The sequence below is a fragment of the Callorhinus ursinus genome, unplaced genomic scaffold, assembly GCF_003265705.2.
Source record: "Callorhinus ursinus isolate GAN/ISIS: 27379988/994484 unplaced genomic scaffold, GSC_fseal_2.0 scaffold13, whole genome shotgun sequence".
In the NCBI taxonomy this organism is placed as follows: domain Eukaryota; kingdom Metazoa; phylum Chordata; class Mammalia; order Carnivora; family Otariidae; genus Callorhinus; species Callorhinus ursinus.
Window position 1 is genome coordinate 17,458,867 of NW_027397075.1, and position 20,944 is coordinate 17,479,810.

The 20,944-nt window shown below is 42.4% G+C and overlaps 1 protein-coding gene across 12 annotated transcripts in view; it reads left to right on the forward strand.

Annotated features, from left to right (window-relative positions):
- Positions 1-20,944, forward strand: part of DNAH14 (dynein axonemal heavy chain 14) — a 342,249-nt gene that overhangs the window by 104,779 nt on the left and 216,526 nt on the right. For all 12 annotated transcript variants that reach the window (XM_073899845.1, XM_073899844.1, XM_073899854.1 and 9 more), the window contains 5 exons: positions 1,539-1,710; positions 11,334-11,438; positions 11,527-11,645; positions 12,378-12,452; positions 18,312-18,399. In XM_073899845.1, the coding sequence (XP_073755946.1) occupies positions 1,539-1,710; positions 11,334-11,438; positions 11,527-11,645; positions 12,378-12,452; positions 18,312-18,399 (559 nt within the window). The remainder of the gene's footprint in view (positions 1-1,538; positions 1,711-11,333; positions 11,439-11,526; positions 11,646-12,377; positions 12,453-18,311; positions 18,400-20,944) is intronic.

The window sequence follows — 20,944 nt, forward strand, 5'->3', positions numbered from 1 at the left end:
GGTGAAAATTCTACCTTTTCTTTTTATTCATAGCATTCAAATTAATTGGTCTCTCTTTAAAGTGACTGGTCTTAATAGTGCGTAAGTTCTGACACATGTATTATCTGGACAGAATTTAAAGTGTTGACCATAAATCATACAAGCTAGTCTAGAAGCCATTCTGAAATAAGGTAGGAAGTCATAGAGTGTGTGTTTGTAAGGTATATTAGAGCAGATGATAGAAGACCTTGAATATCAGGTTAAGTGTTGTGAATTTTATTTTAGGGGCAAAGGGGAGCTAGGAGAGGCTCACAAGAGAAAACTGTTTAGATGCGAGTATTGGTTTGCAGGGAACAATATCCATTTTTGTTATACATGTATATTTCTTGTCATATGAATGCTTTAGTTTCTTCTATCTGTAGTTATTCTAGAGTTCCCAGAGGTGAAACCACATACCTAAGTAATGTACCCTTTGTAATTATAACAACTTACTGCCTTAAACTCGAACTTCAATATTACTCTTTCCTAAAGATTTCTTAATTGATGGAAAGATAAGACCCCTAGTTCAGAATATCACCAAGTTGTTCTTCACAGGATTTGCGAGAAAAAAAGGGGGCTCTTAGTGAAGTGTTGCTGGAGTCCTGTACAAGAGTGCTAAAGGAAAGAAGACACGGGTCTGTAATGGACCTGCCTTTGACTAGTGGAGAAGGATGGGGGGCACTCCTACCGGAGGAAGGGGAAGAGAGATTCATTAGCAAGGAGAATTGTTCAAAGGGAATGCTATTGTCCATTCCCCTCCCACCGTACTCACTATGAGGTCACACCAGAGCCTCCTGTGGTTGTTGGGAGGGTGCCCAACAGAGGGGAGGTTGAAGGCTCCTCCCCAATAGGATTTTTACTGCGTTCAAGAAATTTTTAGGCCCATCGCCGAAAATGGGGACTGGGATAATTGGCGGGGGGGGGGGGGTGCTAGTGGAAGAGCTTGACGTGTATTGCCCTGGGGTTTGGAGCATTAGAAACTAGGCCTCGCCTCTTCTCTGGAGAGCTCCGAAGCATCCTTCAGTAGCAGAGCAGACAAGTACGGGAACACGCAGATACAGGGACCACTGGTGCTCACCCACAGGTGGCGTTGCCCTCTAGGGGACGTTAGGCAATTCTAATGCCAAAAATCGCTTTTTCAAGATCAGTAGCTTCTTCTCAAGAAGCTCTCTCCAGATCCCATTTCCTCTAGAATTTCAGTAGCCCTTGTCTTATTACATTTCCTAGGACACAGGTCACTTTTACTTTCTGTAGAACTTGTGTGTACCTATCTCACACCTCTCACTAAGTATAATCTTATTCAATGATGGACGCATGTCTGATTTATCCTAGTATTTCCTACCGTGTACATCACCAGATGTAATAAACACTATAAACTGTCTTCAACTAATGATCACCAAAAATAAAACAGGTCACAATATTTTAAAAATTGAACAATATTCTGTGGAAAATGCATTTAGATTATAGATTTTAATTATAGTACCTTCAAAAGATAAAATTATCTCATTTTCTCTCTAAAGGCAGCTCCCAGCAGAAGCAAAACTCTTCTCTCATGTGATTTCCACGTGGAGAGAAATGATGTTAAAAATACAAAACAAACTGGATGCGTTGCGAATAACCACCTCTGCAGGAGTCCTTGAAATTCTGCAAAATTGCAATACATGTCTTGACTATATAATGAAAGGTCTGGAGGTAAAACTATACAGCAGTCCTAAAGTGGAGAATCATTTACTCTTCAAAATGTAATATAATGCACAACAGAAACTCTTCCGATGCAGATTTTCTTTCCTCTATTTCCAACTCTCGCCAACTATAGGGTTAATGAAAATACTATCAAAAAGAAAAAAAAAAGTGGATAGATCAATCTAAATGGCCTTAGACAAAATACCAAATTTTTTAAGTGCCTAGATTTCCTTATCTTTAAATTGGGAATAATGGTAACGGCTACCTTGAGGGGCTTTGTGCTAAATGAGATAATGCATTTAAAGCACGAGAGCTGGCACAAAGGAAGTATTCAGTGAGTGTTAATTATTAGCACTACGGTTATTATTATATTGACAAAATCAGCAAAAATTGAAATGGAATAGTTTGATTATTTTATTTATTTTATTTTAAATCCAGTATAGTTGACATAAAGTGTTGAATTAGTTTCTGGGATACAGTGTAATAATTCAGCAGTTCTGTCATTCAGTGCTCATCAGGGTTCTGTACTCGTCATCCACTTCACCTGTTTCATCTCCTCCCGCCCTCCCCCTCCCCTGGTGACCAGCAGTGTGTTCTCTATAATTAGGAGTCTCTTTCTTGGTTTGTCTTTTCATTTCCTTTGTTCATTTGTTTTGTTTCTTAAATTACACACATGAGTGAAATCATATGGTATTTTCTTTCTCTGACTGACTGACTTCATTTAACATTATACCCTCTAGATCCACCCATGTTGTTGCAAATGGCAAAATTTCTTTTTTTTTTTAAGATTCTATTTATTTATTTGAGAGAGAGAGAGTGACAGAGAGCATGAGCGGAGAGAGGGTCAGAGGGAGAAGCAGACTCCCTGCTGAGCAGGGAGCCTGATGTGGGACTTGATCCCCCGACTCCGGGATCATGACCTGAGCCGAAGGCAGTCGCTTAACCAACTGAGCCACCCAGGCGCCCAAGATTTCATTTTTTTTTTAATGACTGAGTAGTATTCCATTGTATATACAGACCACATCTTCTTTATCCATTTTATCCTTTACCTGTGGACACTTGGGCTGCTTCCATAATTTGGCTATTGTAAATAATGCTGTGATAAATATAGGGGTGCATATCTTTTTGAATTAGTGTTCTTGTATTTTTTGGCAAAATACCCTGTAGTGAAATTGCTGGGTCATACGGTAGTTCTTTTAATTTTTCAAGGAACCTCCATGTGGCTGCACAAGTTTGCATTCCCACTAACAGTACTCGAGGGTTCCTTTTCTCCCCCGCATCCTCACCAACATCTGTCGTTTCTTGTGTTTTGGATTTTAGCAATTCTGACAGGTGTGAGGTGTGATCTCATTGTGGTTTTGACTTGTCTTTCCCTGATGATGAGTGATGTTACGCATCTTTTCGTGTATCTATTGACCATCTGCATGTCTTCTTCGGAGAAATGTCTGTTCATGTCTTCTGCCCATTTTTTAATGGGATTATTTGGGGGTTTTGGTATTGACATGTATAAATTCTTTATGTGTTTTGGATGTTAACCTTTATCAAATATGTCATTTGCAAATATCTTCTCCCATTCAGTAGGTGGTTGTTTAGTTTTGTTGTTGGTTTCCTTTGCTGTGCAGAAGCTTTTTATTTTGATGTAGTCCTGTTGGTTTATTTGTGCTTTTGTTTCCCCTGCCTCAGGAGAAATATCCAAAAAGAAGTTAGTATGGCTGATGTCAGAGACATTACTGCCTGTGCTCTCTTCTAGGATTTTTATGGTTTCGGGTTTTCACATTTAGGTCTTCAATCCATTTTGAGTTTATTTTCGTGTATGGCGTAAGAAAGTGGTTTCATTCTTTTGCATGTTGCTGTCCAGTTTTCCCAAGACCATTTTTTGAAGCGACTGTCTTTTTCCCATTGCATATTCTTTCCTCCTTTGTTGAAGATTAATTGACCATATAATTTTGGGTTTATTTCTGGGCTTGCTATTCTCTTGCATTGGTCTGTGTATCTTTTTTTTTTTTTTTTTTTTTTTAGAGAGACAGAGAGAGCATGAGTGGCAAGGATGGCAGAGGGAGAGAGAGAGAATCCCCAGCAGGCTCCACAGAGCATGGGGCCGACGTGCAGGGCCTGATCTCACGACCCTGAGATCATGACCTGAGCCAAAATCAAGAGTTGGACACCTAATCGAATGAGCCACCCAGGCGCCCCTCTATGTGTCTATTTTTGTGTCAGCACCATATTGTTTTGATTACTACTGATTTGTAGTATATCTTGAAATCTCGGATTGTGATGCCTCCAGCTTTGTTCTTCTCCAAGATTGCTTTGGCTTTTTGGGGTCTTCTGTGAATTTAGGATTGATTGTTCTCATTCTGTGAAAAATGCTGTTGGTATTTTGATAGGATTGCATTAATGTGTAGATTGCTTTGGGTAGTATAAATGTTTTAGCAATATTTGTTCTTCCTGTCCATGTGCATGGAGTATCTTTCCATTTGCTCATGTCATCTTAAATTTATTTCATCAGTGTTTTATCATTTATAGTCAAAGTACAGGTCTTTCACCTGCTTTGTTAAGTTTATTCCTAGATATTTTATTATTTTGGGTGCTTTTGTAAATGGGACTATTTTCTTAATTTCTCTTACTGCTACTTCATTCTTAGTGTATAGAAATACAATAGATTTCTGTATATTGATTTTATATCATACAACCTTACTGAATTCCTTTATCAGTTCTAGTAGTTTTTTTGGTGGAGTCTTTATGATTTTTTATGTATAGTATCATGTCATTCTGCAGATACCCTTACCAATTTGGATATCTTTTATTCCTTTTTTCTTGTCTAATTACTGTGGCTAGGACTTCCAGTACTATATTGAATAAAAGTGGTGAGAGTAGACATCCTTGTCTTGTTTGACCATAGAGGAAAAGGTCTCAGTTTTTCTGCATTTAGGATGGTATCACCTGTGGGTTTTTTCCTATATGGCCTTTATTATGTTGAGGTATGTTCCCTCTAAACCTACTTTGTTGAGAGTCTTTATCATGAATGGGTGTTGTACTTTGTCAAATGATTTTTTGTGTGTTTATTGATATGACCATATGGTTTTTATCCTTTCTCTTGTTGAGGTGATGTATCATGTTGAATGATTTGCAAATATTGAACCACCATTGCATCCTGGGAATAAATCCCACTTGATCATGGTGAATGATTTTTTTTAGTGTATCGTTGGATTCGGTTTGCTAATACTTTGTTGAGGATTTTTGCATATATGTTCACCAGAGATATTGACCTACAGTTCTCTTCTTTTGTAGTATCTTTCTGTGGTTTTGTTATCAGGGTAATGCTGGTCTCACACTATGAATTTAGAAGCTTTCTTTCCTCTTCAATTTTTTTGAATAGCTTGAAGAACAGGTATTAACTCTTCTTTAAATGTTTGGTAGAATTCCCTGTGAAGCCGTCTGGTCCTGGACTTTTGGTTTTTGGGAGGTTTTTGATTACTGATTCAACTTCATTGCTGATAGTCTGATCAAAGTTTCTATTTCTCCATGATTCAGTTTTGGGAGGTTATAAGTTTTGAGGAATTTATGCATTTCTCCTAGGTTGTCCAATTTGTTAGCATATAATTTTTCATAATATTCTCTTATAATCCTTTGTATTTCTGTGATGTTAGTTGTATTTCTCCTCTTTCATTTCTTATTTTGTTTATTTGAACCCTCTCTTTTTTTTTTTTTCAGATGACTCTGGCCAAAAGTTTATCAATTTTGTTGATCTTTTCAAAGAACCGTCTCCTGGTTTCATTGATCTGTATTATTGTTTTTTTAGTTTCTATTTTGTTTGTTTCTGTTCTGATTTTTATTATTTCCTTCCTTCTAGTTTTGAGTTTTGTTTGTTCTTCTTTTTCTAGTTCCTTTAGTTGTAAAGTTAAGTTGTTTGAGATTTTTCTTCTTTGTTGAGGTAGACCTGTATTGCTATAAACTTCCTCTTAGAACCACTTTTGCTGCATCCCAAAGATTTTGGACCATTGTGTTTTCATTTTCATTATAATGAGTACTGGGTATTATATAAGACTGATGAATAACTGACCTCTACCTCTGAAACCAGTAATACATTATATGTTAATTGAATTTAAATAAACATAAATAAATTTAAAAACCAAAAATACCCACAAAGAGTCCCCTTTAACATTTCTCGTAGGGTTGGTTTAGTGGTTGTGAACTCCTTTAACTTTCATTTGTCTGAGAAACTCTTTATCTCTCCCTCTGTTCTGACTGAGAGCCTGGCTGGTTAGAATATTCTTGGTTGCAGGTTTTTTCCTTTCAGCACTTTGAACTGATCATGTCGCTCTCTTCTGGCCTGCAAAGTTTCTGCTTAAAAATCAGCTGATAGCCTGGTGGGGTTTCCCTTGTATGCAACTGTTTTCCTTCCTCTTGCTGCATCTAAAATTCTCTTGATCATTGCTTTTTGCCATTTTAATTATGTGTCTTGGTGCAGACCTCCTTGGGTTGATTTGGGGGGGGGGGCTCTCTGTACCTCCTGGATCTGGATTTCTGTTTCCTTTCCCCAGATTCAGGAAGTTTTCAGCTGTTATTTCTTCAGATAAATGTTCCGCCCCCTTTTCTCTCTGTTGTCCTTCTGGAATCACTATCATGTGACTGTTATTATGCTTGATGGTGTCCCTGAGTTCTCTTAACCTGTTCTCATTTTTTATTACTCTTTTTTCTTTGTCTTATCCAGCTTGATGGCTTTTGATTACTTGTCTTCCAGATCACTGATCTGTTCTTCTTCCTCTAATCTATTTATACCCTCTGGTGTATTTTTAATTTCAGTTATTGAGTTCTTCATTCTGACTGGTTCTTTTTTATGTTTTCTATCTTTGTTGAGGGTCTTGCTGAGGTCTCCACTCTTTTCTCAAGTCCAGTGAGTATCTTTATGAGCATTACTTTAAATTCTCTATCAGACATATTACTTATCTCCATTTTACTTAGGTCTCCTGCTCTGATTTTGTCCTGTTCTTTGATTTGGGACACATTCCTCTGTCTCCTCATTCTGTCTCTTGCGTTGTCTGTTTTTCTGTGTTAGGAAAGTCAGCTACGTCTCCTGCACTTGAAAGTAGTGGCTCTATGAAGAAGAGGTCCTGCAGTGCAATGTCTGTTCCCCAGAACCCGGTGCTTCAGGGGGTGTCTCCTATGTGTGTTGCTCCAGGGGTGTCCTACCTTGTGGCTGGGATGTGTTTGCCTTCAGTCCTGTTGTCTGCGATGGCTCCCTGCCTGTTGTGGGCAGAGTCTGGTGCCTGTGGTCTTAGGGGGCTGCCTCGGGCTTGAGTCAAGTCAGACCAGGTATTTGCCAGAGATGCAGTAGCACCAAACTGCAGGCACTGTCCCTGTGTCGTCCCCGGAGAAGCTTTTGTTGGTGGGTGGGGCCTGCAGTCAGACCAGCTGCCTGCCAGACCAGCTGCCTGCCCTCAGCCCACTGCTGGGGTCACAGTCAGACAGGTGTGTGGTTATCTTCCCCTCTCCCTGGGGCAGGACTCACTCTGGAGTGGTGCTGACCTTGTCTGGGCCGCGCACACACTGCCAGGCTTGTGGCACCACTTTGACGGCCTCCTGCTGAGGGCCCATTTGGGGTGGGGGGAGTGGATCTGCAACATGCGTGTGGGCAGGGGTGCAGGTCTGCTGTGAGAGGGGACCTGGAGCTGAGGTCTGGCTGGAGGGGGCGTGTTCACTCCAGAATGAGGGTGTTGATGTGAACAAGTTAGTTCCAGCCGGTGTCAGAGTATCTGTGCTAGGGGAGGGAAATGGAACCTGCCAGCTCCTTTGTTTCTGGAGAAGTCTCCCACTGATCTCTGTCCCTCCAACACAGGTTCTGAGATGAGTAAATACCTCTTTCCCGTGTGCCCCAGGCGTTTTGCAAACTGCAGCTTCTGTGCTGTATCTCTGTGGGGCTGTTTGTCATGCAGTCTGTTTAATGGTGGGGACTCTGTTTTCTCTCTCCCTTCCAGCTCTCCCAGAGCTGAGCCTCTGATGTTTAAAATTCCAGGTTTTAAGTCCTGCTAGTTGTAAGAACTTGCAAAATCTGACCCATCTCATTTTCAAAGCCAAATGTCAGGAGGCTTCATCTGCCCCCCGCCCGCTCCCTGTGAGAGGGTCTGTTTCTCCCCTCCCCACCCCCCCCCCCCGTCTGTGCTTGTGGGTGTGTCGCTTCTACCAACAGACCCACAAGTCTACTTAGCTCCCCACCACCTCTCTGCCTTTCCTCTCTTCTTTGGTGCGGCCTCTTTTCTGCGTTTAATTGTGGGGTTTGTTCTGCCAGTCTTCGGGTCATTTTCAGAGTTATTTATATTGATGTGGGTGTTATCTAGGTTTACCTGGGGGACAAAGTGAACTCAGGGTCCTCCTACTCCACCATTGTCCCCAGAAGTCCTCGTTTGATGATTTTATAAATTATTCCATATATTTAAACATTGCCAAAACATTTGTCAGCTAGACATACATATTTTAAAATACCGGGTTTTAATATCTGAGATTCCTGGTGAATATATTCACTTCACTTCATAAACCAAGATCTCTCTCTGGGTTTTTATATCTTTTCCTTGTTGAACACAAATCACAGTGGTTGTGATGACTTCTCCAGAATACCCACATATGGTAGTTATAGCCTATAGAAAGTTCTCTGCCCAGGAAGACCCTCTGCTATATGAATCCATGATCTGGTTAATAATAGCAAGTTTACTGAGTAAAGATGGAGATAAGCCCTCTAATTATTTCTAGCGTATCTTTGGACTATTACTAAGCATCATTACCAACCAGTAATTTTCCATTTATTCACATACTGAGCACCTGCTTTATACCAGGTACATAGCACGTGCTGGGACTCCCAAGATTATTCCCTACTATTACAGAACTCAAGATCTATTATAGGAACCAAAGTAGAGAGATACTAGCATGTGATGTATGCTGTGATGGTTCGGGTGGTATGGTCACATGAAAGAAGAGAGATTAACCCAGCCTGGGAGAAGCGATCCTTCAGCTGGGTTTTGGAAGAATGTGTGAGTTAGGCAGGTAAAAGGGTCACTCTGTGTGGGTGGCTGGGTGGGAAGAGCATCCTAGGCAAGGGGGAAGTTCAGATCTGGAACCATGAACAAGTGTGGCATGTTCTGGAGACATAAACAAGATGGTACTGATGGAACCTAGTTTGCAAATGGCTCAGTGATGAGATTCCCCAGGGAGGCAGGGCCAGATGATGAAGGGCCTTGAATATCATAATGAAGGATTTTGAGCAGGAGAGTGCAATGATTCGATTTAGAAATGTCTCCCTAGAAGAGAGCATAGAGTTATGTGTACAAGGGGGGTGGTCAGTGAGAATGGATGAAAAGAACCGCGTTACAAGACTAGAAATCCTGGGAGACTAAGGTAAGACAATGGTAGGGACTAAGGAAGGTGGATCCAGGAGCTTCAGACGGGCACGAGGAGAGAAGAAGGAGGTCCAGGCTTGTGCGAAGATCTCTGGCTTGGGCACCCAAGTGTGAGGGGATCCCAGTGCAGGGAGAGGAAGGAGGATGGAGAGGCTTGTGTAGAAACAAGGACGTTTTGGACATGTTGAAAATCTAACACTTATGGGACAGCCAAATGAACATCTGCAATCAGCAGTTGGGTATATAGACCTGCGGCAGGGAGAAGTGACAGGAGCCATGGAGCCAGCAGCCCAGGAAGGGCAGGACAGGTGGAGGAGGGATGGGCTTTGCGCCATGTCGGCATTCAAGTGGGGACCACGAGGGATCCTGAAAGCAAATGGTAAGAAGTGACTGAGGGATGAAGAAAAACAGGAGAGTGACTTCCCAGGCAGAATGAGGGACAGAGCCAACCGTCAGATGCAGCAGCGGGGCCGCACGGCAGGACCTGGGGATGGCTGAGAGATGAGTAAGCAAAGACCCTGAGTTGGTAAACGATCTTTTCTTTTTTTTTTAAAATTTTTTATTATGTTATGTTGATCACCATACATTATATCATTAATTTTTGATGTAGTGTTCCATGATTCAGTCTTTGCATATAACACCCAGTGCTCCATGCAGAACGTGCCTCTTTAATACCCATCACCAGGCTAACCCATCCCCCCACCCCCCTCCCCTCTAGAATCCTCAGTTTGTTTTTCAGAATCCATCGTCTCTCATGGTTCGTCTCCCCCTCCATTTGCTCCCCTTCATTCTTCCCCTCCTGCTATCTTCTTCTTTTTTTTTCTTAATATATATTGCATTATTTGTTTCAGAGGTACAGATCTGAGATTCAACAGTCTTACACAATTCACAGTGCTCACCATAGCGCATACCCTCCCCAATGTCTATCACCCAGCCACCCCATCCCTCCCACCCCCCCACCACTCCAGCAACCCTCAGTTTGTTTCCTGAGATTAAGAGTTCCTCATATCAGTGAGGTCATATGATACATGTCTTTCTCTGATTGACTTATTTCACTCAACATAATACCCTAAGGTTCCAACCACATCATTGCAAATGGCAACATTTCATTCCTTTTGATGGCTGCATAATATTCCATTGTACATATATACCACATCTTCTTTATCCATTCATCTGTCGATGGACATCTTGGCTTTTTCCACAGTTTGGCTATTGTGGACATTGCTGCTATAAACATCGGGGTGCACGTACCCCTTCAGATCCATAGATTTGTATCTTTGTGGTAAATAGCCAGTAGTGCAATTGCTGGATCATATGGTAGCTCTATTTTCAACTGTTTGAGGAACCTCCATACTGTTTTCCAGAGTGGTTGCACCAGCTCGCATTCCCACCAACAGTGTAGGAGGGTTCCCCTTTCTCCGCATCCCCGCCAACATCTGTCATTTCCTGACTTGTTAATTTTAGCCATTCTGACTGGTGTGAGGTGGTATCTCATGGAGGTTTTGATTTGGATTTCCCTGATGCCGAGCGATGTTGAGCACTTTTTCATGTGTCTGTTGGCCATTTGGATGTCTTCATTGGAAAAATGTCTGTTCATGAATAGACGATCCACTGTGACCTAGGAGGGGAGGCGGGCAAGTAGACAGTAGCTAGAGAAAAACAAAGTGCAAGAGGGGGCTGCTTACGAATATTTTTAATGAGAGAGAGGTAAAAGGGAGCCTGTTGCAAAGGAGAGCTTGAAAGTGTAGGAGAGTGATCAGTGACGCAAGGCTTGCCTGGAATGTGGAAACGGGCGTTTCCTTCTCTGGAGAAGGGGGAGTGGAGTGAAGACAGGTGTGAGTGCAGCTAAGCGGTGGGCAGGGCTGGGGCTGGAGGGGCTGTGTACATAGCAGCAGGGACGTGAGGTGACGACCTATTCCCTGAGGACTGGAAACAAGCAGAAAGGTGGGGGCGTGGGAAGTCAGTGCTGGTGATCCCACGTACAGCGGGGTGTCTGCGTGCGTGTGTGTTTACGGGTGGAGTTTTTTGGGTTTTACTTTCATTTGTTTTCGTTGTCTTTATTAAAAATTAATTTAGCAATTTAAGAATCAATTAAGCATGGGCTCTTCGTTTTACTCCTGCTACTATGTATACTGCAATTTAAATATCATGCTTTTTGTGTGCAAATGTAGGCCCAAATGAGGCTGTGATCCTATCATGATTAAACATACATTATGAACTGCAATTTCTTTTGGTTCTGGACAGGACTACCTTGAAATTAAAAGAATGATTTTCCCGAGATTTTACTTTCTTAGCAACGCTGAACTCCTTGATATTCTAGCTGATAGCAGAAATCCTGAGTCTGTACAGGTAATATTATTATTCTCTGCTCAGTGACATTATTTCCCAACCAGGTCAGAATTTTATAGTGTTATTGACACTTGTCTCTGGTCCACAGCCTCATCTTGTGAAGTGTTTTGAAAATATAAAACAATTACTGATATGGAAACAAGAAATCGGTCCTCCTGCTGTGATAATGCTCATATCTGCTGAGGGGGAAACTCTTCTGTTGCCCAAGTAGGACATATGTGTTATGAATTAAGCGTTCAGACTCTATAAAACTTCACTATTTAAAACCTCTGTTTGGAAATTTCTGATATTTCGTAGAAGTTTGCTAAGCAAATGATTTCTTCAAAGATATGTACTTATGCAGATTTTTACTTTTCCATGTCTATATTCATTGGTATTATCCTGAATGCCAAAACGGGATTTTATTATAGGCACTTATGAAGGAAATTTACTATTTGTTTGGTGTTGTTAATGCTGCCCCCTGGCCCCCGATCCCCGGCCCGGCTGGCTGTGAACAGCTCCAGGCCGGTGTCAACAACTGGGTCCTGCCACCACACTGGTCCAGTTTGCCCGCCAGCCTGTGGCATGTGGCTCCTGATGGGAGTTGATGAAAACATGCTACGTCCAAGTGTTCCCATCCGCAAGAGTCCCTAACCCAACCCTGACCTCGGCTGGCTGTTTAAAGAGCTTTGTGATATAACTTACCTACTTCGTCAGTTCGTGTTTTACCGGAACCTCTTAATTTTGTAAATCCATGGTTTCGATGTCAGAATTCCCTAAAGTTAGGTGATATGTTGTCTGCGTAGCTTTCCAAATTGAGATCTAGAAAAAACAAAATTAGAGAATTATGGTCCTTTGGCCTGTGAATGGTCTAAGTGTAGAAAAGTTAGTCTACAGCCTTATCAAAGGACTGAAACATGGATAAAAATTGTTTGCAAATTATTTTTGAAAAAATTGTAGGAAAATTCGTGTAAGAAGTGCTGTGGAACAGTGGCTGGTGAATGTAGAGAAGAGCATGTTTGATGTGCTGAAAAAGTGAGTACAATTTTTAACCCTAAGATTACATTATATATATTTAAGCTTGGTTAATTATCTGCTAATCCAAGTGGGAAGTATCTGCAGAGATGTATGGAGTAAAGTGTTTCATGAAATGGGTTTTGATAGAACATGACAGCACATGGCTGAAGGGAAAATAAGCATTTTTTACAGTGTGAATATCAGTTGGAAAGCATGATCAGGGAGTGCATTCGGGCGGGTTCTGTGTGCTTGGGACTCACGCGTATCTGCAAACTGGCCAGGAGCTGGACTCACGGCAGCACATTGCTGCCAGCTTTCTGAGGACCCCGTGTGCAGCAGGCTCAGTTTGCAGCCCACCCCACTTCTGCTTCCTTGCAGTGCTTGCTTGGTTCAGTCCTTGTAATGTTCTCCTTTGTAACTTCCAGTCCATTTAGAGTGAAGAAAGAGCCTCAGAGCGTGAACTTTTCAACGAATTTCCTAGAGCCGTCTTGCGCATTTCTAATTATTTGTGGTTAGTTATAAAAAGGCTGTTTATTGGTCTTGGGGTTTTAATATCTATATGTATGAATATGATCCTGAATGCCAACACAAGACTTCTAGAGCAGAGCAGATTATTACTTACTTCCATAAATAACCAGGATGACTTTCCTTGGCTCCAATTCTTCCCTGGGGTGACGTGATGAGAGCCAGATGTCTAAGTTTGAGGGCAAGGAACCCCGAAAAATGCATCTTGGGCACTTGAGGGACAAACCGATTTTCACTTGTTGCACTGGGACTTTTGTCAGACAATCTTTTTTTTTAAATTTTTTATTGTTATGTTAATCGCCATACATTACATCATTAGTTCTTGATGTAGTGTTCCGTGATTCATTGTTTGTGCATAACACCCAGTGCTCCATGCAGTACGTGCCCTCCTTAATACCCATCACCAGGCTAACCCATCCCCTCACCCTCCTCCCCTCTAGAACCCTCAGTTTTTCAGAGTCCATCGTCTCTTATGGTTCGTTTGTCAGACAATCTTATCAGTTACTATTAATGATAGTTCTTTCTCTTTTTTTACAGTCCTTTTAGAAATGTCTCTTCCTCTTCCTGTTATTTAGGATGACAAATTTTGTGCAGTGTTGAAAAGTACAGATGACAGTGAACATCCTTCTTTGGTTCCTAATTTTACTGGGAATATTTCTAACGTTTCATCGTTTGCTATGATGCTTGGATTTCTGGAATATACCCCTCATCAAAGTAAAGAGTTTTATTCCATTCCTTGTGTGCAAAGTTTTTAATAATTAAAGGTTGTCTCATTTGTTCAAAGTTTTTTTAATGAATCTGTCAAGAAACTCAAATACTCTTTTGCCTTTAATTTGTGGTTGTCATGAATTTCCTTATGTTGAACTTCCCTTGATTTTCCTGTTCATTTTTTGGTCCACTTACTTTATTTTCTAGAAAACCGTATTAAACATTTCCTCCTTTTCTGTGGGTTTGTCCTTACCCTTTTTTTTTTATTTCTAGCATTTATTTCTAATAAATAATTGTGTCACCAGCCCTTTTGGCACCCTTGACCTTGCCCCCATGTCTGCAAAGGGTCCTTTCATTGAACTCTCGAGGTACCCTTTGCATGCATGTGCCTTCCTCCTTCACTGCTCCCCATCCCATTGTATGTTTTCCAATCACCAGGCTTTTGGTCTGGGGGGTTTCACTTACTGTTGTTATATTGAGTTTCTTCATGTCTTTTGGGGCAGCCATGCCAAAGTCATCAGCAGTTCCTTTTATCTAGTGAATACTCTTTAAATGTTAATGTACAAAGTGAAACATATTTTTATCAAAGCCTACAGTAAATATCTCTGCTTTGTCCGCAGTGAGCATGGATCACTTCATAATACCCTTCCATCACCACCTCTGTGTAATCATGCAGGATTTTATTCCAAATGGTGCTAGTTCTCAGTTTATGGATTAGTAATTATCTAGTCTTAGTAAGGTTCTTGGTTTGTCTTGTTTTTGTTCATTACTGATTCATAGATCTCACATTTTAGAATTTGTTTTCCTTGTGCTATGTATATTTCCAAGTAATTTTTTCTGGAAAACATCTGTGAGTGGCAAATATTTTTATTTTTCCCTCTTGCAGGTTAGTTGAATGGAATTAATTTTAAGTTCAAATCCAATTTGTTGAATGCAAGCTCCCCAAAATGTGACCCAAACAATGTGTTGATAAGACAGAGCTGAGTGTGTGGGGTAAAGGAGAAGCCCTACTGAGACCCCCCCAGAGAGCCCAGGAAAGGAAGGGTTAAACTGGGATGTGTGTCCTGTTGCAGTCTGGTTTCAGGCAGGCCTTGCGGTGTGGGGCTTGATTACAGCTGGGTAGAGATCAGGGGACAGCCGTTTGGGATTGGAGGACACAGAGCAGGGGCTGCCCTTTGAGGCTGGGTTTTGGAAAAAGCAGCATTTTTGTTTTCACACGTGACAGAACGGCGAGGTATTATCTTCATCACGCATTCAATTTGGCAAAACAGCATCTTCTACCTGGAACCTTTCCTGAGCTTTTGAGTACATAGTTGCACTATTCCCTTTGGGGAAATGATTTCTCTTTCATCAAATATCGCAGGGCCTGGCGGTGTTTGATCTCACCAGAGCATGTTCACACGGCACACGCCTTGCTGGTGGAGTGATTATCAGATGCCAGAGATGCCCCCTGATCTCCGAGAGCTTCAGCCGGTGTTAGAACCAGTAAAGGAGCGGTCTGTGGCTGCGTGAGCTTTGTTAACACTGCTTTCCCAGGTTCCTGCTTCCGTTGGTTGTCTGTTCACAGTCAGACCGGCGAGCCCCTCTCCCTCTCCCAGCGGGTGCTCCTGGGAATCACAGCGGCCCCCTGTGCCTTTGGCTGCAGGTCGCAGGATGGATGCGCAGCCCCAGGCTGGGAGTGGCGCACCTTCCAGTGCATGGACATTCCTTTCCATTTCTCCTGGACGCTGCAAACTGCCTTTGTCACTTCCCCGGCGCACGGGTTCCAGCGCTGTTTCAGATACACCGGCCACGTCTTATGGGAGCATGCCAGGGTCCACGAACTTTGGTTCCTTTCTTCCCCTCTCTCCACTTCCTCCCTTCCTCCCTGTGCTTCCCAACGGCGTTTAGGATGTGTGGTGTGACTGCAGGCCCTACTCTGCTTCTCTCTCCAGCCTCATTGGCCCTCAGAGATTTCCATTCACGGTGGCCACCAGCCGCTGAGTAGGGGGCGGGGGGTGTGGGGACAGGCAGAGGCCACTGCAGTCCCTACTTAGAAAGCTCTCTCCTCATCGTCCCGAAGAGCCAGCCCTGCCTCCCTCTTGGGTTTGTCAAACTTAGCAGGAGTGTTCTTTGGTGGCTCTGCTCTTCTTTCTGTCATTCAATCCAACTTTTCAAGTTGTGGATGCCCTGGAGCACACTTTCTTGTGTTCCAGGGTTTTCTATGTGTGTGCATGTACATATGTGTGTATGTAGAATATATATGACATAGGTATTATTATATAGTATTCATATATTATCTGTCATTTGAAGGAATATGGTTCATGATGAAGACAGGATTATGAAGTCAAAAATCTTGATCCACTGTCTCCCAAGAGGCTATAAAAAATCAGAATAAATATTTCCAAAACCCTGGAGGAAATAAAATATAGTGTGCTCTGTGTGTGTATTTATATAAATATAAACACGGGGAAAGTGTCAAAGTAGAAGTAAGATCTTAATTAAAAGAAGATTTTTGTCAAAAGAAAAATGGAACTACATGTTTGAGAGATAAAGCAATGCTACACAAAGTTGTGAATAAAAGCAGGAAAGACAGGTCATGTAACAGCAAGCAAAAAGAAAACAAAGACATAAAATAGAAAGTTATTTTAATTAATGAAACATGCATTTGCCACCGATGTTGTTTTGAAATATATAGAAAGTTGTTATAAACCTATTTCTCCTCAGTGGCAGTGATAAGAAGAAAATAATAAGAACAGACACCATTTGCAATTACAGCAAAATTTAGAAGAACCAATATTCATCTTAAAAGTAAATTAAATTCAGGGGCGCCTGGGTGGCTCAGATGGTTAAGCGTCTGCCTTTGGCTCAGGTCATGATCCCAGGGTCCTGGGATTGAGTCCCTCATTGGGCTCCCTGCTCAGCGGGGAGCTTGCTTCTCCCTCTGCTTCTCTCTCTCTCTCTCTCTCATGAATAAATAAATAAAATCTTTAAAAAAAGTTAAAAAAATAAAAGTAAATTAAATTTTTTTTTTGAAAGATTTTATTTATTTGACAAAGAGCAACACAGGGAGAGAGGGAACACAAGCAGGGGGAGTGGGAGAGGGAAAAGCGGGCTTCCCGTGGAGCAGGGAGCCCGATGCAGGTCTCGATCCCAGGACCCCGGGATCATGACCTGAGCTGAAGGCAGACGCTTAATGACTGAGCCACCCAGGTGCCCCAGTAAACTAAATTCTAAATTAAGTTGGTGAGTAAGAAAATAAGCCATCGAAGTAGAAGAAAATGAGTGAAGTTTAGTGTCGAGAATTTCTGACACATGATGTCAGTGATGAAATGTGAAGATTGATCGATTTGACTGTATAGAAACTAAACACTTCTGAGTGAAACAAACCCACTGTAACAATATGCAGACATACTCTGTCGGCACATATTAACTTGATCTTAAATAAAAATGTCTGCCTATTTTTCATGAATCCTGTTTTTTCCTTAGTATTTGTTTCAGGGGTACAGGTCTGTGATTCATCAGTCTTATACAATTCACAGCGCGCACCATAGCACATACCCTCCCCAGTGTCCATCACCCAGCCACCCCATCCTTCCCACCCCCTCCACTCCAGCAACCCTCAGTTTGTTTCCTGAGATTAAGAGTCTCAGGGTTTGTCTCCCTCTCTGGTTTCATCTTGTTTCATCTTTCCCTCCCTTCCCCTATGATCCTCTGTCTTGTTTCTCAAATTCCTCATATCAGTGAGATCATATGATACTTGTCTTTCTCTGATTGACTTATTTTGCTCAGTATAATACCCTGTAGTTCCATCCATGTCATTGCAAATGGCAAGATTTCATTCTTTTTGACAGCTGAGTAGTATTCCATTGTGTATATATATATATACACGACATCTTCTTTATCCATTCATCTGTTGTTGGACATCTGGGCTCTTTCCACATTTTGGCTATTGTGGACATTGCTGCTGTAAACATCGGGGTGCACGTACCCCTTCAGATCCCTACATTTGTATCTTTGGGGTAAATAGCCAGTAGTGCAATTGCTGGGTCGTATGGTAGCTCTATTTTCAACTTTTTGAGGAACCTCCATACTGTTTTCCAGAGTGGCTGCACCAGCTTGCATTCCCACCAGCAGTGTAGGAGGGTTCCCCTTTCTCAGCATCCCCACCAACATCGGGGATGTTGGAAACTGTCATTTCCTGACTTGTTAAATTTAGGCATTCTGACTGGTGTGAGGTGGTATCTCATCGAGGTTTTGACTTGTATTTCCCCCTTATGATTAATTTTTAAAGCTAGGCTTTACTGCTAAAATTCATTTGATGGTTTCAAATTATTTTAAATACTGATTTTGTCATTGCTAGTATTAGAAATTCAAAGCTAATGCGTATCATCTCCCCCTTCTAGTTTTACCACCCCAGAAACTCAGTGACTCTATTGGAGAAGTACCGGCGTTATTAAAGGGAAATTTAAGGAATATGCGTTATGCATGAATGAATAAGGCTGTATCAACTCTAGCATTTGGTCCCATACACATATACCTAAGTTAGAATTAAAAAACGAGAGATCCTAAAGGAAAATCCCCTCGTGATGTTGTCATGCTTGATCATTAAATGGCCAGTGTGATTACACGTAATAATAGAAATAAAATGGGTTTTTTTTGTAGGTTTGTAAGTCAAGGGGTTGAAGACTGGAGCTGCCAGACTTTTTCTACATGGGTGGTGTCTCATCCAGGACAAGTGGTCCTCACAGTGGTGAGTTAGTTTGTGGCTATTCTGCCAAGAAAGCAAAGATTTAGGGCACCTGGGTGGCTCAGATGGTTAAGCGTCTGCCTTCAGCTCAGGTCATGATCCCAGGGTCCTGGGATCGAGTCCCACATCAGGCTCCCTGCTCCTCGGGAGCCTGCTTCTCCCTCTGCCTCTCTCTCTCTCTGTCTCTCATGAATAAATAAATTAAAAAAAAAAAAGAAAGCAAAGATTTAGAAATAAACCATTACAACGGATACTGAAACGTGTCGCTTACTTTGAAATGCATCAAAAAATGAGATGGATGGATGAATGGATACATGGACAGATATGTGAGAAAGTAAATATAGCAAAAAATTAGTTAGAATATAGGTGGTGGGTATATGGGTGTTTGTTTCATAATTCAACTTTTTTATGGTTTTAAAATTGTTTCATAATAAAATGTTGAATGAAAATAAGTCATAAATTATTTTCTCAGGGATATCCCTTTATTGCATTGTATTTGGTGTCTATTGCTGTCATTAAAAAGTTGCCACAAACTTAGTTGCTTAAAACAGCACACGTTTGTTACCTCACAGTTGTGTCGGTTGAAGTCCTCTCTGGAGTCGCGGGTTAAAATCAAGGTGTTGGCAGGGCTGCATTCCTTCCCGGAGGCTCGGGGCAGAGTCCTTTCCCTTCTCTTTCCCAGCTTCTAGAGGCCACTGGCATGCCTTCATTTTTAAAGCCAACCCTGTTTACATCTGTCTGCTCTTCTGTAGTCAAACCTCCCTCTGCTCGCAGGCAGAAAAAGTTCTCCAGGTTTAAGGGTACACACGGTCATACTAGCCCCACTCAGATAACCCAGGATACTCTCTCCATCTGAAAGTCTTGATTTCATCACACTTGTGAAGTCCGTTTTGCCATGTCAGGTGGCAACGGCACAGGCTCTGGGGATTCGCTCAAGGATGTCTTTGCAGGGAGCCTTTGTTCTGCCAAGTGTCGCTGTTCTGGACCTCAAAGGAGGAAGAGAAACGAGGTGTGTGTGATAGCAAAGGAAGCCAAAACACGTGGTTCTTTGGAGAGCTTGTGAAGTAGTGGTTAAAGCCAGGACAGTAGGGAATTCCCCTGTAGACCATGTAGAATGACAGAAGGATGAGGGCAGACCCCAGGGGACATCCCCCATTGAGCAAGCAGGTGAAGGAAGGGGGCTCCATGAAGGACAATGCCAGAGGCGTCCTGGAAGCTACGGGAGCAGAGGGCGAACTGGACTGACTTTCCTCTGGAGACAGTGAGTGGTCATCATGTTAAAATGCCCTGGAGAGGTCTGAAAAGTCTGTTACATCTGTCGGCAATGAGAGTCCCCACGCACTTGGGGACAGTGGTTCTCCTGCACTGATGGAGCCCAGCCCCATGAGGTACCATCATCAAGTGTTTGTAAAGCAAACTTGACTCTTAAATTTAAAGATAGCATCACACCCTTTCACTGTGCCTTGCCCCACCACAACTCTCACGTCTCTGTTCAGATCACCTGGGATTCTGGACACAAATAATGATGTCCGATCTCCCCGGTCCCTTTCGTCGTGCACTTGACTGAATATTGATAAAATACTCGAAGATCCTGAGCTGCAAGGACTTGTGTAAGCTGTTGTCTACAAAGGCAGCAAAATGATGAATCAGTCTGGACATTTCTGTGGTTGACCAGGCGTCCAGACAATCAGATCTGCTCTACAAAGAGAAGATCATCCCTAGGTCCCTGGTCCTCCAAACATGCTGACCAATAAGAAGCGGCTTGAACTGAAATCATTGAACAGACTTTACCAAATTTCCTCCCCTGTCTGCCCAGCCTGCTGCTAATTTCCCATCCCAGTGCACTATTGACAACGTCCCCTTCTCCTGCACTTCTGCGTATGGAGCGTTGGGGGAGTGGGGATGATAACGTGCCTGAGTGTTCTGGCCACTGAGAATTTCAGTGCAGTTTTATCCAAGCCACAGCAGTGGACATTCCCCTTCTAGCTGTCTAAGGAAAGAAAGATCTGGTTCACAGCCCACCTCCCCAGAGCCCGCACTGACACAACCTAGCAAGGGGACTCGGCCCATCAGATGCTCTCTGTGAGGCTGTGACTCTTGAATAAATGCTTCAAATGCAACAGTGCAGTGACTTTTGACCAGACTCCTCTGTGCTGTGGCCTTGACAACGGTTCCTGCCGCCTGGCCCAGACTCCCTTCTGCCTGCTTCCCAAGCCATGGTCTCTCGCCTCCTGTTGATCTGCCATATCCTTTCAGAAAGTCAGAGTTGGTTTCTGCTGCATGCAGCCAAGAACACGGACTGATGCATCAGGTTCCACATCCTCTCCCCTTTCACCTTGCTCTGGAAAAAAGTCCCACCACTATACCTCTTACCCTATGCTAAGTATTCCAATGTTTATTTCTTTATAGACTTAGGCACTTCAAATTCACGAAATCCCAAGACGAACTCACTGTGCCCCTTCACCTCCAGCACGCTCTTCCTTCAGTAGGTGCTATCCTAGGGACCGAAATCACAGTTCACCCAATCACGGACCAGAAACCTACAAGC